General features: G+C 39.2%; 1 protein-coding gene across 1 annotated transcript in view; it reads left to right on the top strand.

Moving 5' to 3' along the window:
• Positions 1 to 26,212, top strand: part of SCUBE1 (signal peptide, CUB domain and EGF like domain containing 1) — a 211,011-nt gene that overhangs the window by 126,050 nt on the left and 58,749 nt on the right. The window contains exon 8 of the mRNA XM_059816476.1: positions 12,751 to 12,867. Within this exon, the coding sequence (XP_059672459.1) occupies positions 12,751 to 12,867 (117 nt within the window). The remainder of the gene's footprint in view (positions 1 to 12,750; positions 12,868 to 26,212) is intronic.

Genomic DNA, 26,212 nt, shown 5'->3' with positions numbered 1-26,212 from the left:
ATTACAGGAAAATAGAATCCACAAAGTTAACTAGAATTACCAGAGTCTCATAATTAAAGTGATTTTCTCCTGCCATGTGTAAAATGACAACATACCAATATGGAAACCTTCCTTGGTCATTGGTGGTTTGCCACCTGTGTTCAAGGGAAATGTTGGACTGTAAAGTCAGACTAACTCATTATTGACTCATGAAGCTGCTCTACCCTTGCGGCTAGTATTGATAACCGATAGCCTGATAAGGGCTTGGGGTTCTTCAGTTTCAATAAAAATAAAAGAATAGAAAATGGGACCTGGGTTTCTAACGTGGCATGTAATGCCCTTACTACCAAGCCATTTGAATAAAGGGTGTTATGATCTCTGGTTTTCCATTAGAAAATTTCCAAAAGTCTTAGGTTGTTTTATTCCAATGTGAGTTAAAAATGGATTCTGCAGACTTCATTTTTGTTTCTCTTTCAAAACGGAATGAGAGTTTCCAGGTGATCCTAATCCCAGTTTTCTGTCTCGAAGAGCAAGGAGATGGACAAGCTAGTGTTTGTTTTCAAGTGTTCTTCCAAAGCGATTAACTTCTATCATAGTTACAGCCTACCAAGGGTCACTTTAAGCCAAGAGCACCTTTTCAGTATGTACTTCAGTTCCTCGCTTCTTTGCACTGCCTCCTGGGACTCTTTCAAATTACTTAAAATATGCCTTTATTTCTCTGAGTGGCTTTTATCTGACTTAGAAATGCTCACTGTCAGAAAGCCAAGTGTGCTGCTCTGTACGCATCACAATCTTTTTGTGCTTTAATCGATAAAGCATTTAAAACATATTATTAACAGTTGTATTGCCAGGAGGATCTCTAACTCAGTTACTAACTGTGAAACCAAGACCTCACTTTAACTCTTTCTGTCAGTTTTACTTTGCTGTATGAAATCATAGAAAACAGGGGGAAGGAATCCCTGAGGTCATTCATGCATTCTCTCTCTCCCAAGGGCAGATCCTTTCATCTTGAGTTATCGTCACTTTTATTCATTGAGTTTGTGAATGGTCTGCTATTTCCTGTAAAAATCCCTTTTCTTCATTTCTTTGCTGATGATAAAGACTCTGACCTTATCCAGAATTCCTACCAATACCTTCCATTGTTTTGCTTTTCCATTTTATATGAAAGGATTTGTCCAAGGTCAGGAGATAATGCTGCTTCACATTGTTCTTAAATGCAGCTTCTCTATTTAGAAGAAGCACCACAATCACAACTAATAGTGCCATTTTTAAGGGACCAGACCGGACGCATCCAGTGCTTATAAAACGCCTGATCCAATCTATCAAGTGATGTTCCTTAAATGTGTAGCGTTCCCTGAAGAGGAATCGAACTTTTCTGAAATGAGAGCTGCGGGATTCATGATTCAGTGCAAGATTCACCTAGCCGTTTCTTCACACATTCCGTATGTGGCAGTGCAGAATTCTCATCCTATTTTCATGCAAATAAAATTCTACCAATCATGAAATTGCAAGGAAATGAGGAGACAAGCATAACGGAGTGAAGAATTCCACATCCTCCAAGTTACCCTTTCTGTCTCACCTTTTTCATTCCCTGAATATGAAGCTCTTTCAGTTTCTCCTTCATCTGTTCACAGCTATTTGTTTCTTTCATTATACTCTTCTGAATGCTCTTTCTCTATCCTTTCAGCATCACAGAGCATAATTTGCATGAGAATAACATAGTTCTCACTTAACTGAAAATTCAAATATTTTAGTTGGGTGTTTAGTTTCTCCTTGTGCTTGTCGTCCTTTGGGTCCCTCCCTGTACCCTGATCTCATGCCATATACTGCATGTACTGCCATTTGCAGTACAATTCTTTTTATGGATGGCAGCAGCAGTCTTATCATGTGTTCTCTGTCTCACGTCCTTCTTACTCATCCTGCATATTCCCTCTTACTTAAAGGCAAGCTCATCTGTATAATCAACAGAGTATCTAAAAAAAAATTGCCCTTTCTGAGTTAAGTTTTAATCTCTTCCAAGTTTCAGGCTTTCAGAATTTGTGTATTTTTCGTCAGAATTTGAGTGGGATTTTGAGTGTTTTTTTATCCAATTAGATAGTCTTTGTTGTTAGGCATGGTCATGTAGTTCACCTGCATACAGCAGTGATGCTACTAGTGATAAAATTATTTATGTAAGATTCTCCGATGTAACGTAAATGTTAAGAGGAAGAGTGCACCATGCAAAAACCCAGTATTCCTGGAATTCAGAAAGAGCTGTGTTTGGTGGAGATTGTGCTGTGATACCATCCTGAAGGAAACAGATGAGATGTCAGCACAGGCTACCTTCGAGCCAGACTGAGCAAAGAGCGTTTCGGGTGTGAGAGCAGATTAGATACAAGTTATGGGCTAATTTGATTCCAGATACTTTTTGGTATTAAAATGAATTACTTCAACATTCTTTAAGGTGAGGGAGCCAGTACCACTCAGCTGAGCAGGATCTGGCCCTCCCATAGAACTTCTCTAATACCTTAGCATCATCGCTGTTTTGTAACTGTACCTTAATAGTAGCTGGCGCAACGGAGTCCTGGTGTTGGTCCTTGTGAGGGCTCCAGAATGCTAGTGATGCAAAGAATCATTACAGATGATGACAATTAATGGTTTAACATTAGGCCTTCTCAAAATAAAAGCAATCATGAGTATGTACTTTTTTCCTTCTTAAAACAATCACCCAATTCCTGGCAGTTTCCTTTGAAATCTTACTTAAAAAAATAAATCCAGTTTAAATTTAAGATAGGACTCAGCAATACCTGGTGTGATCTATCTAGGACTGTTTCTGCAATTTCATTTCTGCTGAGATGTACTGTAAAATCTGTTCGGAATCATTGCAGGACATAAAGCAAATGAGGAGAGAATGGCAACTCTTGTGATAGCTATCAAGGTGATGAACATTATTAACAGGGCATTTTTCAGCTTTTCAGTATTCATACTTACAGATTGCCAGATATTTGGCTTTCTTTCACAGATATCCTTAATCTTTGCTCACTTGTTCAAATGTATAAGTTTTCCTGTCTTGTACACATAGCCTGGAGAATCAGTTTGTGTTTCACTGTGAATTAAATACAGACAAATCAATTCATTTTTATGTATTTAGGATAGGTAAACAGGTTATCCCTTGGTTCAGACAGAGGAGCAGTTTACAACAGCTTTAGTTAACGGCGTATCTGCTGAGGAACAGAGATTGCTAGTAGTTTAACCCTTTTTGCCACTCCAGTTGCCAGGCAATATTACTTCACAGGCGCTCATTAGAAAAAAATGGTCTAAGGTAATCCATGTACCTCATAGTTGGACTGGCTAAAACAGTGACTGCTCTAAATCTGCCATTCTGCTTGCAACCTTTAGCTTTCAGTTACATCAAGATTGACTTGTTCATGTGCCTGAGCACACGATTTAAGCTCATAATTTAAGACATTTATTCTGAGCATAAGATACTGTGTTCAAATCTTGTGCAAAATTCAGACCAAGTGTAGAAGTAGATGTGATTACACTGTGAGTATTATTACTCATAACTTTGCTTGGGCTATGACCTACTTGATAGGACCTGATAGCTGCTCTAAATTCACAGCTCCAGACTGCTTCATTATGAATTGCTCTTTGGCTGGAATAAAAGTTGGGTCAAAATAAGCTTCTCTAATGTGCTACAGATTTTGGGAGCAAAGCCCAACCACCCTATTTCTGCTGACCACAGTGAGCTTTAGGCTACTGCAAATGAATTCTGAATGAAAGGCAGTTGAATTGCTAATTTTCTTTAACTTGCCCTATGGTCAGTGTTATCATCTGGCCAATCATAGGAACTAGGTAGGGAAAACAAGCATTTTTCCCCTTCCGTGTCTTCCTTTCAGCTGTACTTAACCTCTTCCCACGTCAACCTAAATGGTTTACAGAAATTTGGCAAACTTAGAAAACACTCTTTGTTTTGGGGGACTGCTATCTCTTCTTCTCCCTTTTGTCTTAAAGTCAGACATTGCCCAGATTTGTGTCTTCAGACAGCATTAAACACCTCAGTGGCCTTTTAAATTTGAGAATCAGCACAAACCTGCCTCTCCGTGTTTCCAACAGCAATTACCTTCAAACCAGTTGCTAATACTAGCTTGTATTAGTTAGTGAGAAAAGAGGGCACACACTGCACATTTTGCAGTGTATGGATTTCACTGTCTTTGGAGTTTGATGTCATAAACCTACAGATGTGACCGAACTTAATCTTTTATTGCCTACCTGTTGCTGCAGAAAATCCTTTTCCTCTGTACAACGCCATAAGACAGGAGGTCAGTCTAACCTTCCTCTCTGATTCAGGGGAGATGGCAATCATTAGCTATACAGAATTTTTTCATTTCATTTCTTCCAAGAACAACTTTTTCTGCGGAAGAAGGTGCCATTGACTGTCCCTCTCATGCTAAGAGATAGATGATCAAGAGAGCAGCTGCTGCAAGACTTCCTTGAGTGTAGGTGATGACTTAAGTAGCTTCCCACCCCATTTTCACTTGAGGCTATATACGGTTTCTTTTGTTTTCACTACAGCTGGCCGCTTTTGGTCTTCTGTTAAGGCTTCTTTGCATGTTTATACACACATTATTGAAAACAGCTCTTTCATTTACAGTTGTTCTCCACTCTTTCCAGTCATGATGAAGAGTTGGAAAACAAGTAGGGCTTCTGGATCCTCTTCACTGCAGACAGCCATGCTGGGTAATAGAAAAGATCGGAGAATCACTTCTTCGTATCTCCAAAGGAAACACCTTGATGTTAGATGGCTTGGTGTTGGTTTCATGCCTGGTGGCTGAAAGGCTCTTTGTGATAGAGCTGCGTATTGATCAAAGGGAAGTGACATTGATCACTAGTGCAGTATTTCTGTACTTTTTATACACTCTGAGCATAACATGAAATTAAGATCATCCTCCTTCATGCAGAGATCCACATAGCACTCCTCCGACTTGTATCTTGCTCAGGATACAGCAGCACAGGTCAACAGAGTAGAAATACACTACATTGACTGGTATCTTGGTGGCCTGCACAATGGCACAGTGACTGCAAAATGGCATTTGTGCTTTTAGACAGTAATAGTACAAGCCCAAGTTATATTCAACATCTTTTCCTGAGGGCTCTTTGTGACTGCCACCTGCCTCAGCCTTCTTGTGTGACAGGCAGGATTACATCTTTACAGTGCAAAGAGGGTGCTTGCCTCTTTCTGCAATTACCTTCTTGCCAACCACCCAAAGAAGCTTATTTTGGTTTAGGTCTTCTTAAAAAATATGATTGGTCACTTCATTACTTGTCCATTTTATTCCTTATACCCATGTACAGCATCTTTAGTTTTTTTTAAATCTTTTTATCTTTTAAGAGAATAATTTGAATATTTATGTTCTCTTAAGCAAATTTTTATCCCACTGAACAGTATATCAAATAGTTAGCAGGTTGACTGAGACTGGAAAAGCAGAGTTTTGCATGTAGGTGCAGGTATATGCACACATTCCAGAGTTTATGGGATTAATTTTTTAAGTAGAATGTAATTAGAGCCAGACCAAAATGACTGACCTTGGTTAAGACAAAACAGAGACAGCAACCTGTCTGTTATATAATGCTTTTTCATATTAACCCTGTTGCATATTATGCTAATCTAAAGGAATTTAAGAGTGGATAGAAAAGATGAAATTCTCTTATCCCTGTAAAAAGTTACATTTATAGAGGAATGAATATTATCAGGGCAAAAAGTAAATTAAGAGTGGGGAGTGTCAAGTCTTGCTTTTAATTTTGGTACTATTGGTAGTAATTTCTGTACTATTGGTAGCAATAAAATCAATGGTATTTTATATTTATAGAGCATGTGTACTGATGAACTTCAAAAGATCTTACGAGTACAGGAGATACTGCATCTATTTTACATGAGGAGACCAGTATATCACAAAATTTCTTGTGAGCTCCAGCGCAAGTAATTTGCCAAGGGTGACACATCAGCCTATGGGAAGGTAGGGAGGAAATTTAGGTCTCTAATTCCATGCTCCAGCTTTCAGAACGCAAGCATTTCCTATTGGAAATATGGAATCATAGAATACCTCAAGCTGGAAGCGACCCATAAGAATCATTGAGTCAACTCCCTGCTCCTCACAGGACTACCTAAAACTAAACCATATGACCAAGAGCATCAACCAGATGCTCCTTGAACTCTGACAGGCTTGGTGCTATGACCACTTCCCTGGGGAGCCTATTCCAGTGACCAACCATCCTCTCAGTGAAGAACCTTTTCCTAATGTCCAATCTGAACTTCCCCTGACACAGCTCATTCCATTTCCTCATGTCCCATTGCTGGTCACCAGAGAGACGAGATCAGCACCCCTCTCTGCTGCCCACCTTGAGGAAGTTGTAGACTGTGATGAGGTCACCCCTCAGCCTTCTCTTCTCCAAGCTGAACAAGCCAAGTGACCTCAGCCGCTTCTCGTAAGTCTTGCCCTTGAGGCCTTTCACCATCTTGGTCGCCCTCCTCTGGACACACTCTAATAGTTCAATGTCCTTCTTATATTGAGGCACGAAAACTGCACACAGTACTCGAGGTGGGGCTGCACCAGTGCATTGTAGAGTGGGGCAATCATTTCCCTCGACCAGCTAGCTATGCTGTGCTTGATGCTCCCCAGGAAATGGTTGGCTCTTTTGGCTGCCAGGGCACACTGTTGACTCATATTCAACTTGCCATTAACGCAAACCCCCAGATCTCTTTCTGCAGGGCTGCTCTCCAGCCTCTCGTCTCCCAGTTTGTATGTATAACCAGGATTGTCCCATCCCAGGTGCAGAATCTGGCACTTGCTCTTGTTAAATTTCATACAGTTAGTGATTGCCCAGCTCTCTAGTCTGTCCAGATCTCTCTGTAAGGCCTCTCTACCCTCGAAGGAGTCCACAGGCTCCTCCTAGTTTAGTATCATTGGCGATAGTAGATGTATCAGATATGTATCAGCGATATGTATTGGCGATATGAATGTATCAGATTCCAAAGAGATCTTGAGCTTGAATAGGATACTGTGTAGGCATGAACTGTGCCCTTGAATTTGACAGGCTGCTTGCTGTGTTCATGGTACTTCCCTTCTCCCTCTTCTCCTCCAGTATTCTTTATCAGAAATAAAGTTAAACTGAAACTCAGATCCTTTAGTCTCTGTAGGATATGTGAATCAGTGTCATTGAATCATAGACTCATGTAAGTTGGAAGGGACCTCTGGAGGTCATCTAATCCAACTTCCCGCTCAAAGAAAGTGCAACTATACCAGGTTGCTCAGGGCCATGTCCAGTTGAGTTTTGAATATCTCCAAGGACGTAAATTTCACAGCTTCCCTGGGAACCCGTTCCTGTGTCTGACCACTCTCATGGTGAAAAATTTTTACCTTGTATCAGCTGGAATTTCCCATATTCTAACTTGTTTGTTGCCTCTTGTCCTTCCACTGTGCACCTCCAAGAAAAGTCTTGCTCCATCTTCTTCATAGTGTCCCATTAGTTAGCTGTAGACAGAAATAAGGTCTCTTCTGAGCATTCTCTTCTAAAGGCTGAACAGCTCTCAGCTTCTCAGCCTCGTCATGTGCTCCAGCCCCCTAAATATGATCTTGGTAGACCTCCACTGAATTTGCTCTAATATGTCCATATCTTACTTGCACTGGAGTGCCCAGTGCTCCAGATGTTGTTACTCCAAGCACCAAATAGAGGGTTGTGGTCACTTCTCTTGATCTTCTGCTTGTACTCTTACCAATACAAGCCAGGATGTTGTTGGCCTTCTTTGCCTTAAGGGAACACTGCTGACTTCCATTCAACTTGTCCACCAGGGACCCCAGTTTTTTCTCCAAAACTGCTTTCTAGCCAGTCAATTCTAAGCCTGTTCTGTTGTATCAAATTATTCCATCCCATACACAGGACTTGGGTTTGCCTTCATTGAAGCTCATAATATTCCCCTCAGGCCATTTTTTCCAACCTGTTAAGGCCCTTCTGAATAGTAGCCCAGCTCTGCGGTGTATTGACCACTCCCCCGATTTGCTATCATCCACAAATTTGCAGAAAGTGCCATCCATCCCATAGTCCAGGTTGTTAGGAGAGGCATTAGGCAGTATTGGTATCACTAGCTGAGGCTGAGGGATAGCTCTAGTGATGGACTGCCAGTTGGACTTTGTACCACTGATTCAATCCTTTAAGTCCAGCTGTCCAGCCAATTTTCCACTCCCTGTATTATCCACTTACCCAGTCTATCTCTCACCACTGTGGCCTTAAGGATACTACGGAAGACCACATCAAAGCACTTGCTAAAATGAAGGTGACTTTCATGTGCTTACAAATGGCTTCCAGGATGATTTGCTCCATAAACTTACAGGGGTCTGATGTGAGGCTGGCCAGGCAGTAGTTCCCCAGATCCCCCTTCTTGCTTTTCTTGATGTTTACCTTGTCCAGTCATCAGGAACCCTATCCTGTCCTCATGACTTATCAAAGATTATAGAGAGTGACCTCACGAAGACATATATTACTGTGTGATCTTCATCTGTATCCCTTTTAGTCCCATAGACCTATATAAGTGTGTTCTGCTTTGCACCGTATCTCGGTTCCTAAAACATTGTTTTGGCTCTTAGTTCAAATTGACCCAGGCTGCCAAAGTGAATAATAAAGATTCCAAGATTTGCCTGATTTTGAGCAGTACCCTTAAAATCACATCATGTTCTTTCGATCATAGAGATAAGATGAAGTCACGAAAATTGGAGGGAGATTTTGGAGACACCTGTCTTCAAGGGTTTTTTTCAATGGCTTTATGAAATAATTGGCCACTTCCAAAAAATGGATTTGAGTAGAAGCTTACATTTAGAATGGTTATGTTTACCTGGTTCATAAAACAAGCTGAAGTTTAGATTTTCAGAGATGCTCCCAAACCATGACACATGTTCAGAGTTTCAGGCATTTAATAGTATTCAAAGCCAAATAAACCCAGTCTGGTGTCAGTCTTCTTTTTAAGAAAGTGACCAGGCTCTATTGCCACCTGGTAGAGATTCTTCTTTAGTTCAAAAACTTCAGAACTAGAACCTGGAGAACTCATCTTTCACTGCTAAACACTTGCAGACACTGAAGTGACATATTAAAGGACTGAATACCCATGTAACTGCACCTGGTAACTTAGTCAACATTCCTGATCCAGTGCTGAAGGACCAACAGCTCAAGCTTGTGCTTTTTAATAGGATATTTTAATATCCAGAAGTAGTACATATCCCATAGTGCAATGGACTATTGTTAAAACAATAAATATCCTAATTGAGTAAACCATAGGTATAGCATGTTGGTAATGATTTTGGTTACTTCTTGTCTATAGATCCAGAGAGCAGATACATGAGAGATTGTTCCAGAATTAGGAGCTTACAGTGGAAAAGCACAATGTAAGCTGTCCCAGACTGCCTTACGTAAATAGATGTCCTTTACTTTAGATCCCTTTTTCTGTCTGAGTTTTCTGGTGGAAATTCAATAAGGATGTTAGTGGGACTGCAAGCATCACTTTAAATTCACGGTACAGTATAATAGTTTCAAATGATGAGCTTTATCATAATTCAGGAGGAATCTAAGTGTCAGTTACATGATACTGCTTTATTTGTGTTTTCCAGTTCTTTTTCTGCTCCCTCATCAGAACAAAAGCCATCAGAAACAAAAAGACTGAAACAAAAATAAAAAAAGAGTAATAAGTATGCTGAGGTTGCCTTTCACAAGACAAAAACTGTTGAAAATGGTCTGTGTGGTCTGTAGGATCAATATCACCATGAAGATCTGATCCAAATTTTGAACATCCATTCTTTCCCTTCCATATAAGTATAGCTTCTCCAGTGTGATAGCTTGGAAATACATAATTTGCTTCTGCTCTTTATTTGAGACCTAAAACTTGTATTTGCATTTCAAATATATACTAAAGTTTGGTAGTGGTGAGGTGAAGAATGAGTTGAAGTAATTTCTAACAGAAACACAGGTGGTGACGCGCTTTGGTTTACATTGTATACAGGCCTCAGCCATTCTATTTGACATAGCTCATAATACCTCTTTCCCACATTCTGCTATTCACGTTCGCTTTCTTTTACCAATGTTTTCTCACAACCTTGAGTTTAAGGAACTTCATCAATACATCTCTCCGATTATCCAAAATGTTAGAGGTACTGTCAGATGTCCTCTTGCTCACTTGGATCTTCATTCTGTTAGAGTTCATCATGTATTAAAGTCAGAGTCACCAGGAAAGTTGAAGGGTATTTATCCTTTTTGGTTTGTTTTACTAAATCTCTGTGAAAATAAGAAAAGCTGGCTTGATTCCCTCTATTTATACATAGGAATAACTCTTGTTCACTGAATGACCCTTACCCTATAGATCCAGTCATCCATGCCATGGGAAAAAAAAAATTGTTGTGTCTATTCATTTTCACTGGATGTCATCCAGAAAGCAGAAATATTACTGCTTGTGTTCATCTCGTGTTGATGAACTGCAATAAAGGACTCTTCATATGCCAAAGTTAATCTGCTAACGTAAGATTTACTGCTCTTTGCAATGCCATGCCAAACGTACATCTTCAGCACTTTTTCCTGGTTTTTAACCTTAACTCTTTACTCCTGGCAAATCATCCTACCACTAAACTGTGCCCAAGTAAAAAAGTTTTAAATGACCTGAAACTTTTTCCCTTCTCTGAAATAGAAAATCATTTGATATGGATAGGAGGACACACACACACATTCACATACAAATGGAGATGCCAGCATTGTCCTTAACAGAAGAATTCTTCAAGCAGCAGTGTCAGCCTCTAAGTCTATAAAATAGACCTTCCTAGGGGAGTAAATGAAAATCAGAACTATATTACTTTAACAGTTAGCTTCAGGTCCTGCAAGTTATGCCTAAGGTGAGCAAGAACTCCGCCTGAAAATAAGGAGTTGCAGACTCAGCTCCATTTTCAGAAAGCTGTTCCAGAAAACATGTCAATACTTTTGTTAGCTGTGCTTGCTGGCAGTTATATGCAAATCCATTTGTATACTGATTGCTTTTTCTACATGGTATTATTAACATAGCACACATGGCATAAAATATTTAAAATCTGTCTAGTAGAGCATGTGTGAATGTATATGGACAGCAGAGTTCTGTCCCATGCTGTTAATGCATGTGTGCCCCAACCCCTGGCTTTCTGTTTGTTCATAGGTGCCAGCAGCTTATTCCACAACTGATGTAGAGGTCTGTGCCAGTGCAAAAGCAAAAAAAAAACAGTTACACTTTTTTTCTCTTATTTTGGAGCAGTGAAGTCCCTCCAAGGGGCCAGTCTAAGTTCACCTTGAGGGCATTAGCAGAGGATACTTTAAAATAAAAATCTTTTAGTACTAGTCAATTGAAAGCTCAAGCCTTTTCTGTTCTGTGTAAATAATTCTTGATCAATGTACTGTTCTAAGGCAATTCCCAATTAGCATATCCTATGGCTTATTGTCAGACCCTGTCCACGGGGTACAATTGTGACACAGACTGTGAATATTCAGCAATAGGAGTCTGTAAATCTGAGTAGGTAATGACAAAGCCTCTTTAGGGAAAGCCAGAATGAGGTGAGCTGAGTAGAATAATGGCAGTCTTGGGGGGTGGGGGGGGTATTTTAATTTAATCAAAGCCAGAGCAACTGAAAAAGATACTATTAAAAGAACTTGCTCTCTGAAGTAAATACTTTTCAGATAAATGCACAGATCAAACTGACGTGCTAAATTGGCATCCTTACATCCCCTCTATTCTCTGGATCAAAGCAAAGTTAATCATTTCACTTGCCTTTTATCTATTTTATGGATGTGTGTGTGGGTATGTGTGCGTATGTATGTGTATGGTCTGCGCATGTGCACACACGAGTAACAAAAAATAATGGCAATGAGGGAGGGGTTTTTGCTTTTTCTGTAATGAAGTTGAAGATATTTTTTTTTTAATGTAGTGGTACCTAATAGTCATTGCTCACTGTTGTAAAAGCTCAGAAGTATTGCAGCTTTCTGTTGCCTGTGTTTGCCCAGCCACCCTTCTACATACTACAAGCACTGGGAAATTTCAATGACACAGCTTGGAATGGGTTCAGTGACCTCAATTATGCCCTCCCACCCACTCCAAACTCCTTTCAATTTGCAAAAAGCTTTAAGTGGACAAAACCCAGATGCCTTTTGCTTGTAGTTCAGTAAGAACAGATTGGGCATGTAGATTCTTGTCAAAATGATATATGTAGTTAATTTTCCATTAACTCTTTCTTAACTAAGGATTTTAAATTCTCAGTTCCAAGTCTAGCACTCTGCTTTGCTTTCTACTGCTTTTTAAAGTTCATTATGCCTACAACATCATTTAAAAAAATGAACCTTAAAAAGCCTCGGCTAGACATTGACTGATATGAAACAGACTGAATGTTTGGTTCTGCTTTTAAAGGCAATCACTTTTTTTTCTTTTTAAACTTGTTTCATATGTAATAACCCATCCTATTGTCTAAGACAGTTCAAAAGCACTAACTAAATATAATAAATAAAAACACCAGTTTGGGGGGAGAAAGAAATCATGACTTGTGGAAATGATTTACCAGTCAAAACCAGTACCTGGGCCCTGGTGACCTTGAGAGCTTGCTTCAGTTGGCTTGCTTAAACTTAGATTGCTTTCATAATATTGTAATATTGCCCCAAAGAGTCGGTGCCTCTCCCCTCCCCCAGAACATTTCATTACACTCCCTTTCTCCCTCTCTCTCTCTCTCTTTCTCTTTCATTCTGCAGAAACATGTGCTGTCAATAATGGAGGCTGTGATCGGACTTGCAAGGATACCGCGACAGGGGTACGATGCAGTTGCCCAGTTGGATTTACCCTGCAGCCTGATGGGAAAACGTGCAAAGGTCAGCTTCTGTTTGCTTTGCAATGCATCATTTGCCTTCAGCGGTTCCAGTACAAGATGTAAATATTCAGTTATTTAATCAATACTTTTAAGTTAAGGCAATACTGGCATAGTGATTGCAATTGAGTTCATTAGCTTTCTCCTTCCCTAATTTTTCTGTATTTACCTATTTCAATCATTTTTCTCTCTATTTATTAGAGGGTTTTATTACTGCAAAGAAATGAGAGACAGAGGTCAAACTGTTTCAAACTGACCAGAGATTTGGAGGAACAACTCTGGGCTGCAAAAAGCCTTCGGTTTCAAAGGGTAGTCTGATACCCTTCTAAAACTTCAGTCATCTAATGGTGTCTGAATTTTTCTGTTCAAAAAGTGAGTTAAAATTCTCAACTTCTCAATACTTTGTTACCTGCAGGTAATCAACTGGTTATTACTAAGTGAAGCCAAGCAAAGATGCAGAGGTAGTGCTCAAAAAAACCCCAGACAACTGTCCATTTCTGCCCCTTCAAAACATAAGTAGCCAGCTACCAAGGAAAACCAAACCAACATTTACTAGTGCACAGGTCTAAACCATACAGCTGATGCTCAGATTTTACTGTTCCAAAGGCAGCACAGGAACCTTGGCATTTTGTCCTTAATGAGTGTGTTAAAACTGAGGTCAGGGAAGAGAGAACAGAAAAGAGCATCTGATATCACTGCCAACATCTGTTCTCAGTTAAGGAGACAGGGACAGTTCTCAAAAATCCCCGCAGAATCACACTTCATGGCACTATGCACGTGAGTAGATCTGGATACATGTTAGTAGGACCAGACCCTCCATCAACCATTTTCCCATCTTCCTATGTATTTCTTATGAGCTCCATTGCAAGAGACTTGGTGATGGACATCCAGGAGGACATTGCACATATTGTTGTCACAGAGAATACTTTTTTATCACTCAATGACTTAGCATGAGTTGACCTAACTTGCTAAGAAACTATTGGGACTTTTTTCCTTCAAAGTAACCAGAAATGTGAGAATATCTTCAGTGCGGGTCTTGATGTTACTTAAAATAGTAAAACCCACAAAAATAAACAGAAAATGTGTGGTTTCCTCTTGCTCCAGGCTGAAAAATCCCAGTGCTTGGGCATGATCCTGTTAGTATTTATAGAAATAACAGTCCATTTGCCTGTTTATTTGAAAATAAAATATTTAAACTGCCATTGCACACCATGTTAATAGTTAAGGGTGAGCACACATCAAAAATTAGTCATTTTAGTTCAAGCCACATAAAAATAAATCTTCAATTTTGCAGGCAGACTAGCTAAGCCATTACAGAGCAGTAACAGTGATTCTACCAAGTGCTTAAGAAGGAGGCATTTTAATACTGTAACATATACCTAGACTTCATCATAATGTTTATTATTGAAACTGCATCATGAAAAAAAAGATTAATTCTAAATTTAGAAGTCTGGCCATAGAACTAATATGAAACAATATTTATATAATAATCAAGTCTATAATTAGTGCTACAGACAAAATGAAATATTCAACTGATCCTCAAACCAAATACGCTAGCTCTGAGCTCTTTCACATTTTTTTCCTTTTCCCCTTTTTTATGAGAAGAAAATACAAGAAACAGAATCTGTATTTTTATGATGCTGCAGATTCTTTTTTACTTTCTTAAAATAAGCAGCAACTGTAAATTAACTCACATGGTTTAACAAAGCAACCAGGCCATTTCTTTTTACCCTTTATTGACATTTTAGGAAATACTCTTCATCATAAGATGGTGAAATATATGGTTTGCATTTAATTTAACTGTAATTAATAATAATTATCTAATGTATTGCACTGTGAGATTTCTGGGCTAGATTCTGCTTCCCTGAAGCTAAAGTAACTATCCAACTATCCATTTAAATCCGTGCACAAAGGATCCTGCACTTAAACTGACCAGTGAAGCTTCTTTTGCAGGCAGCCCTTAGTCAAGACTGCTTTCTAAGATTTACATCTTCTGAGTGCAAAAGTGAGCATTTTGGTGGAGTGACATTGATGCCTTCTCGGCTCCTTTTGCTTGTAGGTAAAGCCTGGAAAAGGCTGGGGTGGGGAAATTCAGTGTGCACATATTCCTTCCTCTGAGTTCTATAGGAAACAAAAGAAAAGACTGATCAGCTCAAGTTTTCTGCTTGGATTTTTTTCTCTTTACTCTCCTTGATTTGACTGGCCCACAATTTCTTATGTATACAGTTAGTTGTTCCCTCTAGCTGTAACATTACATCTGTGTGGTAAGAGCAATGGACTATCGGTTGGATGGCCTTTAAAGCCTCTTCAGGGATCATGCAGCTGTCTCGTCCCATCTTTCTTGGCCAGAGTTTTCAACTCCATCAAGTGTCAGAGCACCTCCAAGTGAGGTTTTTCATAGAAGCATCATTTTAAGAGAGGTTATCTTTCTAAATATGGGCAAAAGATATGCCATTTATCTAGTAAAGAAGAGAGACAGGGCATGTGAGAAAAGCTGAGAGAAATTGGAGGGATAATTAATATATTAACTGAAAAATGCAGTTGTGGGTGAACCAAAATGACTAATATGTTTAGGCTGAATTTAGCAAATAATGTTGACCAGAAAGAATGTTTTTATTGGAAAGTCTAAGATTTTTCAGTCCATTTTGGCATCTTCCTCTCTAAGATATTTTACATGCTGCAGCTACTATTTGAAATTATGTAGTTGCTTAGGTTCAAGAGGCTTAAATAAGACTCAAAGAAACATCTGAAATTTTGAGTACTCCAAGGTGGACACTGTGTAATTTATTAATCTGTAATTCTAGCTCACTTGTAGGTGATTTCCTCAATAGTATGGTTTTACCGTACTGGTATTTTATGGAAATCTATTGCCACTTTTCTTCCTTATTTTTTACAAGGGAATCGGGTAAATTAAAGAATTTTTTATCTTCTAATTAATGAAATAAATAAAAATATTATTTTCTAAATAACAAAAATTCCTAGATGGTTCTGTTCAAAAACCAGGACTAGTCAGTTTTAGGCATTGTATAGACATATAATGGGAAAAAGAGTTTACTGTCCAAAATGTTCACAGGTTTTTGTTTAGTAGTTTGGAATTTCATTAACTGTTTGGTATAGATAAAAGGCAAGTTTTTGCCTTTATTTATTTGCCAAAAGATAGCTAATAAACCCTATTAAATGTAACTAATTGTTCTACACTTTGTTTGCAATATCATATTTGATATTCTGTAGTTCTGTCATAAAAGCTGGGATGGATTCAAATCACAGAGTACAGAACTGATTCAGGACTGAAACTCTGGTATTTCTCCTGGCCCTTTCCCAATGTATCAGAGGGTGGAGGGTGCAGGAAAGCAACTTCCAAGTAATACAAGGGACCTACCTTCAGCAGTTTTGCATGTCGACCTCTTTCACAGGCTCAGTGGGAAATGAGAGTTCATTGTACCTCAAAGAATCAAGCTCCTTTTGTTAATGCAGGGTGCAGTCTGGTTTATATCAAATGTCATTAAAATAGGAAAAAAAGTTCTCATGGAGAAGGTTTTAACATGGAATATGTACAGGTAGCTGCATAGCCAGTAGGAAGAGTACTGTAGCGGAAGATTGTTTTGGTTTCTGGAAGCTGAAAAAATCTTTATCATCTCTGATTCTTTCTCCCTTACATATATTACTTACCTGATCTCGTAGTGAAGTAAGAGCAAAAGTGCTGTGTCTGGTCTAGTTAGAGGGACCTTCAGATGTATCAATGGTGACTGGGATAAAAATTCATTAACCTTTTGCTGTTCTTTACAAGTCAGTCTCAAACTCAAGTCTTCCCTCAGCTGGGTTGGCACAAATGGAGAATGCTCCTTTTTTCCCTTCAGCTTTCCTATCAACTTGGCTCTTAATAAGCCAAACCATGGAGGCTTTTGTCAGCTAAGAGAAGAGGCACATCCCAGGCAGAAAGAGTTTCATATTCTCCCTCTAATTAATGCTATTTAATTTCTCCTACCGTGGTAACTGGGGGATCCCAGCTTGATGCTGAGTTCATTTGATGCTGTCGATTATTGAGCTACACGTGACAAAACAGTGTAGTTCATTTCCTTAAATGCCTACCAGGTCATCCCACAGAAGTCAGCTAATGCAGACAGAAAGGGAGCCAGAGGATTAAAAGACATAGTGGCCCAGGATGCTTACTGCTCATTGCCTCCTACCCACTTTTTAATATCCCCTATGTTGTGCATATCAGGGGTCTGTGGTCCCTAGCTCCCTTGCTTGTTGGTTTCTGCGCATCCTTCCTGCTGAGTACCCTGTTCATATGCATCCAGCTGTAACCTGCCCTGAGTGCAACGATTCATCAGTTTAGCATTTTAATTATTAAACACAACTTATGTAGCTGATAAAGCAAGAGACTCATTTGCAAAAAACTTGCGGGGTTCAAGAGGAGTGAAGTCAGACTAGATTAGACTTCGCACAGATTTCCGAAGATTGTTTAAATCCAGCTGCCAAACTGGATCGAACAATAAAGGGCTCGTCTGCCTGAGGGCAGCTACAGAAGATACGGGAGACAAGCTGACCAATGGAGCATTCTTCTTCCAGGACTGACAGCAGAGAAGGACTGGGAATGACTGCAAAAGACATCTGACAGAGACAGGGGCTTTCTTTTTGGGTTCTCTAAGAAGTGAATTAGAGGAAGAGGAAGGGCCACAGGCATCTGGCATGGATAAAATGGACCGTGTGTCTGATATGCTCCATCTCTGCCTCAGGGATTTAACAAAGAAACTGTGCCCCTGAGGCACTGTTGTGCCCCAGGATAATGCAGCTTCCCAGCACTGTACACATAGACACAGAGGAACTGTGCAGGGTGCAGCACCTGCTGAACTCCTAGAGTCAAATGGCAGAGGAAACAGACTTTTTACACAGGAAAAGAGAAGCATAGCTGGATTTCGAAGGGTTATGGAGCAAAAGCCACATCTCATATATGGCTTTTCCATAAACAGCTATAAAATGCCATCTAACTTTGCAGCGCCCCATAGATGTTTTGTAACAGCAAGATGTGTATGATTTTGTTCAGCTAACTTGCTATTTTGCATCATTTTCATAGGTAAGCTTGACAGTGGGATTTTGAAGAGGTAGATACTCAGCTGGGCTAGAGTGTCAGTGGGTTTAGTAGCAATATCATGTTACATTGATAATCTGCCACCAACTGTAGCTAAATACAGCAGTATTAATTCATGTGCACCAATAGATCTTTGCCAAGCCCAGGTGATCTCATGAGCATGTATTTAGGAGACAGCAAGGTCCCTGCATGTCTCCACCTAGAGATGGGGCATTTTATTTACTGTGCAACACTAAGCAAGCCCTTCTTAGCCCTCTGGCATATTGTTTAACTAGAGCGGCGTTACGCTGGGGTTATGTGACTGGATGCTGTTTAGGCAAACATTTCTTCCTCCTGCTGTCTCATTGTCATGGTTACCCAGCAATGTGGTGTGCGCTCTACTTCCTTGAAACAGGCCCCCATCCTTTTGCATTCAGATGCAGCAAAGAAATGTGGCACTTACATGCTTAAATACTTGACTGTGCTGCAGTGGGAGCATCAGAAATGCCTTAGCATTGAATGGTTTGTCCACTAACTCAACTCTGTAACCTTCCTTATCATTAAGTAATCTAGAAAAGAAGAGCAGGAGCATGGAAACTGATGACAATTTCAGTCAAAGGACCAAATCAAAGTTTATAGAAATAAAAGGGAATTTTTGCATTGCCTTTATTAGGTTGACACAGTAATTGCTCTTTTTTATCTTTCTTAATTGCAGCCTATTACAGCAGAAAAATGCATTTTAAATTGTTTTTTGATACTAAAAAGTGAAACCCTGAAAATGAATTAAATTTTGAAAATGAAATTGTTTCTGTGAGGAAAGAGTTTGTTACAGAATGAGTTTCAATGAAGCAAAATGTGTCATGTTTTGTTAAATATGAACTGAAAGGTTTCATGTTTAAAGTTAATGCTTGACATCAGTTTGGTATGAGAATATGACTCAGATGTTGAAGGCTTTCCTCTCTTTCCATTCAGAACACACTAACACTAAGTGAAAAGCTCAGAATGAACAGTTTAGCTGGCCAATTTGGCTTCATTTCCTGGCTACAGAATATCTGTGAACAGTTATGATTTCCTCCATCATTCCATTAGTTGAAATTACTTAAAATTTGGTTTAGGTTTTTTCTCTAAATTGGATTAAATTGACTAAAGCTTTTAGAATTGCATCATGTCAGTCCCGATCAATTCACATGAAACTGAAAATGTTTCCTCTTTTTTTAGAAAGGAACACCAGAAGGAGTTGCAGGTTATTTTTATTGTTCATTATTAGTAAGATGCAGTTGTTAATCTGGTACATCAACTATTAGCTTGCTTGAGTTATGATACTACCTTTGTTTGACTGTGATTGATTGGATAAGTTTCAGAGTAGCATATTTTTTTCACCAGCTGCCTAAATGGGCAAGTTTTTGCAGTAGGAGTAATTACCTATGATGAACTCAGGTTTTGTTTAGTTAATATCCCTGACTCAACTTGACATTTTTTTACATGCCAGTAAAAGTTTGACAGTAAAATATATCCCTGTGCAAGATAACCTCTGTAAAATCTATGCATCAGTCAAGTTTACACCAAGGCAGATAGAACTTAAGTGGCACATACAACCACACTTTTCATATCATATAAGTGTCTCAATGACTTTAGAATCAAGTCTATAGGTTTGGAGCAGGTCTTCTGAACGAAGATTTGTCTCACCTAAGAGGCAAATGCAAGACAGGCACAAATGAGTTCATGTGAAAGAACTTTCTTTGGTTTTTTGTTTTGGGCACTGTCCTGGTTTTCTTCCTTAGCTATAAAGGGACCTCCTTGAAAGCAGTCACCCAAATACAAAAAGTTTTCCTCGGTTAGATTGCCACAGAAAATTTTTAGGTTTCTGTTTAAGTGAGACCATCATTTTACCAAAGGTATACATGACTTTTTCATAAAAGCATAAGAAGCATTAGAGAAGACATGACTAAAATAGCATGCTGAAAGGTAACTTAAGGTCCCTGCTGAAATGCATAACTTCCATTTGAAGGTGCAAAGCCACAGAATTTAGATATTTAGCTTCTGTGTAACTTCAAGGAATGTATTACATTAGAATCACTAAGATACTGTGCTATAAAGCTGGAATTATGTTCCCTGTTGAATTCATTCACATACATCAGCATTTTAAATTAAAAGGAATTTAAATTATCTCCTCAAGAGTTTAAACTTCTAGAGGTTCCTTATGGAGGCAAATCTGTTCATAGCTGCCTGACTACTCCTACTTGAGATCCGCAGGCTAGTGTCTGTGCATCTCCCATTAGCAGTCTCCTTTAGTGTGATATCTGTGATACTCCACAGTGAAAGGAATATTGGCGCCTGCTCTACACTACGTGGCGTTAATGTCAATAGGTATTGTATTGGCAGCCAGAGCAGGTCCTGGGACATGCAAAAAGAGCTTTTTCCAGCCCACCTTTCTGTAGCAACATGAAGATTTTTTTAAGACATGTGAAGAGGTCAGTTCAGCTTCTTCACGTTAGACACATACAGTTTTTGAGGAACATAAGCATTCTGAGCCATTAGCCATTAGCAATAACGAGCCATTAGCATTTTCCAGTGCTCTCTCAAAAAAAGGGAAAAAACATACATGCAAATGGTGTGAAAGAATAAACTCAAATGAAGTAAGTTGCTGGCAGTCATCACCGCCACTGCAGTCGGAGTGCTGCAGTACCAGCAAATGTCAGCATAAATGTCAGTCACAAGATTACAAGCAGCAGTGGGTTTTTTGAAGAGGACGTCTGGCAAAGCCAGAAAGGGCAGAGACCTGCTTGTCTTATTCCCTTTTCTTCTGATTACATTTCCCTTGATAATTGCAGCAGCTGAAATGGCCATTTACTTCTGTGGCATATCTTTAAGATAATTTACGTAGTTAATAGAGCAGTTGTACTCTTACTTTTAATACTGGTTCATACCATTGCTGCTTGATGCTAGAGTAATTTGGTGTACGGCACATTAAATTTTGTTAACATTCTACTGATACAGTACCTTATATTCATAGTTTGGTTTGGAAAGTAGCATATGGAAAATGGTCCCTTAGCCTTACTCTCAGTCAAAGGTACAGTGACAGCTAGTGAGAGCAGCTTTTCATTTAAGCTAATAAGTAGCTTCTCTTTGCTTGCTGCGCATAAATAAAGCTATCTCGGTTGGATTGCTCTGGGATATCCCAGAGCAATAGTATGCATGTTGCTTAGAGCCTGTCAAAAGTAACAGGTAAAAAGTAACTTACAAAAGTAAGTAAGGGAAAGACAGGATTATTCTCCGTAGGCTTTATTTTACTATTTTGGTATCTCCTCTGGAAAAAAATGCAAAACTTTGCAAATGGAAACAGATTGAGATACACTGAGTGCTTAGACCTTCTATGAAGAAGCTGACCCAAGCAGATAGAACATTTTAACCATGATTCCTGGGAGTGGCAAGTGATACAAGGTTTTTAGGTGATTGACTAGATACACTTTAGGCTTTCTAGCGGAAAATTTCTCAGACATTTCAGAAAACTGAATCCTTGTGGGATTTCAAGTCAAGAACCTCAGAAAAAAAGGCATTGAAAATTACTATTTCATTTTTAAAATGGAGGTTGTCATCCTCAGGCCTTTGTATAGACTGCACCTTCTGTGACTCTTCCTTTGATCCCCAAGGCCCATATTGCCCCTGCCGTGGATACCGAACTAGAATGTCTTTCCTCTCTTCTATGCATCAGCTCTCAGTGGTCATCAACTTTGATTTAGGACCTTGTGCCTTTTCCTTCTCTCAGGCATCCCACAGTGTCCCATTTCTTAGAATATGGTCAAAAGAATAGGTGACCCCAAGGAAAAATAAGTACATCAGCCTTGGTAACTCCTGATGGGATTGGAGGTTTTACATCATATGGCTAAACTACCTCCTGTTTGCACAAGCTTAAAGGTATGTGCATTGGGAAATAACATGGAACAGCTGTCACCCTCTGAACTCATACATGCTCATAAGCACATGCAAATAGTCTAATCCCAGCCTATAGGGTACCCACTTTACTTGCCTTGAAAATATACCTGAACTGGGTTACCCATTCCACTTCCCTTCAGAGTCTGACCAGCGAGGAATAAAGTGACTCTTCATGATCTCAATAATAGAAACAAAATATAAGAAAAAAGTGGATGTTAATACAGTGGTGCAAAGAGGTCTGTGTTCTCCACTCAATGTGAAACTCAGTGCAGCACAAAATTCCAGTTCCTTTCTGGTTTCCTTCTACCTTCTGTGTCAGTCTCTCAGAAAAACATCCTACTCCAGAGGAATCAGACTTGTCCTTGATTGTTGATTTTTATCAAGAGCGGTCAGTAGCCTGTTTGTCAAAGCCAGTTCACAAGCTGTCTGGAGTCAGGGGGTAGAATTTTAGAAGTTAGTTATTAAAGCATGTGTTGTCTTTTAACAACACTTAAGTCTTTACTGAAGTGGTTTATTTTGAGCCATTCTTTCTCCCTGATGGCTTTCTCCCTGCTTCTCATTAACTCAAACAAAGAGTAAACTTCCCGATAGTCAAACCAAGATCTAGTTTTTATAATTCCTTACACAGCAACTCTACTTCCATCAGACCCCTTACATGATTCTGCTTTCAAGCTATAACAGTGTTTGTAACTAGAAATAAGTGCATGTTCAAGTATAAACACCATTTGAGTTTGCTTTTCTGTACATGTAAGCAAAGAGCTATCAGACAATAGAAGAGATCAGATACAATCACAAGCCACTACAGCCATGAATCAAAACAAAAAATACCTTTGCCCTCTCCATGCTGAACACAAGGCAAATACAAATCTTGTGGCTGAGGTCCATCTTTTATCCTAAAAATAAGAAAAAAAAATTAAATACAAAAACCTCTTACATGTTTGCATGCATAAATTGTATGACACACAATGGAGAACGGGCAGGGGAATGTCTTTGCCTTGCATGAGAAGTCGGCACCTAAATAAACTCATGAATATGAGACTGATGTGAAGAATGATGGTAATGAAAATGTGGGTCCTCCAGTAACTAGACTAACGCTTTTAGGAGGAACAAAAATAGTCATTTTCTATGTATGTGATAGACAGATTAAATGTGCAATTAAATGTTCAATTAAAATAACTGAATTTTCTTTAAAATGCCTTCTGACAAACAAGTTCTGACCATTTTCCAGTGCTTCTGCATAGTTAAAGCATCATGAGATCACATGCCATTTTCAGGAAGCAAGTAGATGATAGCTTCTTGGTAAAGGCAGATTTCTGTGAATCTTGAACTGCTCAAGTGATTTATGGAAACCAACAGATCTTCTGGGTAGATGTTGCAGCAGCAGCACAGGATCTCCCTGTCTCTTCCCCTTCCTAATACTCCTCTTCTTCTGACAAAACCCATATGTTAAGAAAATAGAGGCATTTGTGCGAAAGAGGTGACCAAAGGCAGTCAGTGGGTGATTTAGGACTATGACACAATAGATGCAGTTGCCTAATCAAAGAAAAAAGTAACAAAACCAACATTAAATGAGAGGAAAATGAGAACTTTTGTCATGAAAACAGTGGTCCTGTTCAGTGCTTGAGTACTAGGGAGAGTTTCTGAGAACACGCACTTTGTGACCTCTTCAGGAAAGCACCGAGAAGATGGTGTTATAGTGCAACCTAGTAAATGCTTCTACAGGGAATTCTTTGGTATATGAATTAACCATATGCATGGACTACACTGCAGAGATAACAGGTAGACTTGTCGTTGGTGAAAGAAGAAGATACAAAGGAAATTTTCTATATTTATTTGATAGGAGTGACAAATTGAAGACAAAAGCCAAAAGCGAATATTAAATAGCAGAGACAGTTTTGAGGTTATTTTTGTTTTGGTAGGACTTGAGCAAGATGCAAGACCATCTGTGTCCAAAAAAAAAACCTCATAAAGATCAGGATTGAGAGAGTGAAGACTGAGTAACTGATGGAAGAGCAATGGTCAAGTTCAGTTTATCAAAAGCTGCTTGTTTTAGAAGAGATGGATAAGACTAGGAAATCAGACCAGAGCACAAGCTCCCAGGTAGCTACACAAACATTTTCAAAGTAGCTACCGAAATGTGGATTAAAGAAACAAACATTAAGGCCTGTTTGTGATAGCTGTATTGCTAGGGCCACCGTCATTTTATGTGATTACATTGGTGTTATCCAGTCTCAAGGCAAAGAACAAATAAGATCAACCCAATGTGAGGAAGATGGTAACAGCATCTGGCAGGCAGCTGCAGCAGCTCAGTAGAAAGCTCTGGGTCATGTCCAGTGAGGGGGCCATAGTCATCTGGCCCAGCACTGCTGCCCTGGAAGCAACTGTTTCAAGGCTTGATAAGACAGGGAGGTGACTCAGAATTAGGATTCCAATTTTTTCCCCACTTTTTTAAAGAAAAGAGGGAGTTGACTGTTGTCAGTGCAGAGGCAAATCTGGCATGTGATAAAACGACAGAATGTCTGACTGAGGGGCAGAGAGAGGCACAGAGAGAGGAGAAGGGTCAGCAGAGTTGGTGGTAAAACCATAGGTGGTGGAAGAGTCGTTGCAGAGATAGAAAGATGCTGGTCACCAGCAGCCAATGTGTGAGAACTGGGGGAGGAGAAGATAGAAAACTCTCGGTGGTAGGTAGCTGCAAGTGGTCAGAAGCCCAGGGAGGGGATCAGAAAAGTGAGCAATTGGACACTGTCTGATGGGTATGTATGTTGACTGGGCATCAGAACAGTGAATTTTTGATATCTTGACATAATTTGATCCAGACTTTCTAGGAGAGAATTGAAGTTCCAGGCCACAGTGAGGAAAAATGAAATTATAAACCCATGGGATTTTAAAAAATGAGAGGAAATGCAAATTTTAGATACCAACACAGGTGAAATTTATCAGAAAGAAGAAAAAGGAATGGAAGGCAAAAAAAAAGAAGAGAGGGTGGAGAGCAGAATCCAAGAAATAAAACTGTGGATAACATTTGCCTTCTAACTGGTGCTGCAAATTTATCTACTCCAGAATGTGTGTGAAACTTTCACTGCCCCTTCCCTGTTTTGGGGGGGATTGTCTGGTTTTTTTTAAGTTAAAGACATACAATTCATTTGTCTGCTGTAGACTTGTTCACGACAGAAAAATATAATATAACAGATTATCTTCCATTAAAAAATTGCAGACTTGGGTCAGCTGCCATGTAACTCATTCAGTTTCATTCCCTCCCAAGGGTTCCATCTATCCCCACAAAATAAATTCATGTGTACTAACTTAGGGTTTTTTCATGACTAGGCAATATCCCTGTTCCCTGGAAACTTGCAGTTGTTATTTGTCTTTGTGAACCTCCCCTTTGAAAATGCCAAATCCTTTAAATTAATGCTTGGGAGGGTCATATTTTGCATTTCAGTTGTTGAAAAGACCTTGCATTTATTCAACGATATAAAGCTCCCTGAGGATCAGCAACCACAGTTTATTATGTAAAAGGGTGCTGTGCTTTCTGTAATTTAGGGGTTGACTACTCACATAATCATAGCTACCAACATTCAAAACTTACAGTATTTTTTTCATTCTTTTATTATTGCTTTTTTCATCATAAAATACAGTTTGTTTTTTATATGTCTAGATCCTGCTCTCAGTGAAGTATATGCCTTCCCTGGTACAGAACTGATCCCTGGTTGGTTGAAATAATGTCTTCAAAAAGTTTTGGAGGGTTAATTTTTGGTCACCAGCCAATTTTCTTTGATTCATTATCAGCTGTGAGGCATTTGAATTATCGTGGGCTAGTTGCATTCAGCTGTCCTTTCCAGCAGGAGTAGCTTTATGATAGGAAAGCTAGCAGAGTTTCAATGGGATTTTAGAGAGAGCATCAATATCTTCAGCTATCCTTAATACCAGTTTTATTTTTAAATTTTATTTCATTAAAACAAACATAATTTTTAGAAGCAAATTGAGATTCTTGGAAATAAGCACACAACTTTCCTGAGCACACAGCAATTCCAAGGGGGAGAATGAAAACAACTATGAGTAAAGTTAAATTGAGTTAATATGCTAAGTCTAGGGATTCTTGTTTCTTAGTCCAGTAGTGCGCAGCTTGCTCACTTGCCCCTGTGCTCTTCATTGAGATTACATGGAAAAATTGAATACTGTAAGAGCAAGACCTTGTTTTTCAGTGAGACCTAGTACAGAGAAGATGCCCAGGGATGTCAGCTCCCCAGTTTTTTCTGATTTATACCTTAAGAGACACTGAACTAACTCCTTTACTGTTGCCATTGTGTGTAACCTTCAGCAACTTCTGTCTCAGCTCCTGCATAAA

Source organism: Gavia stellata, chromosome 4 (assembly GCF_030936135.1).
Source record: "Gavia stellata isolate bGavSte3 chromosome 4, bGavSte3.hap2, whole genome shotgun sequence".
In the NCBI taxonomy this organism is placed as follows: Eukaryota; Metazoa; Chordata; class Aves; order Gaviiformes; family Gaviidae; genus Gavia; species Gavia stellata.
This window is presented reverse-complemented; position numbering and strand designations above follow the sequence as displayed.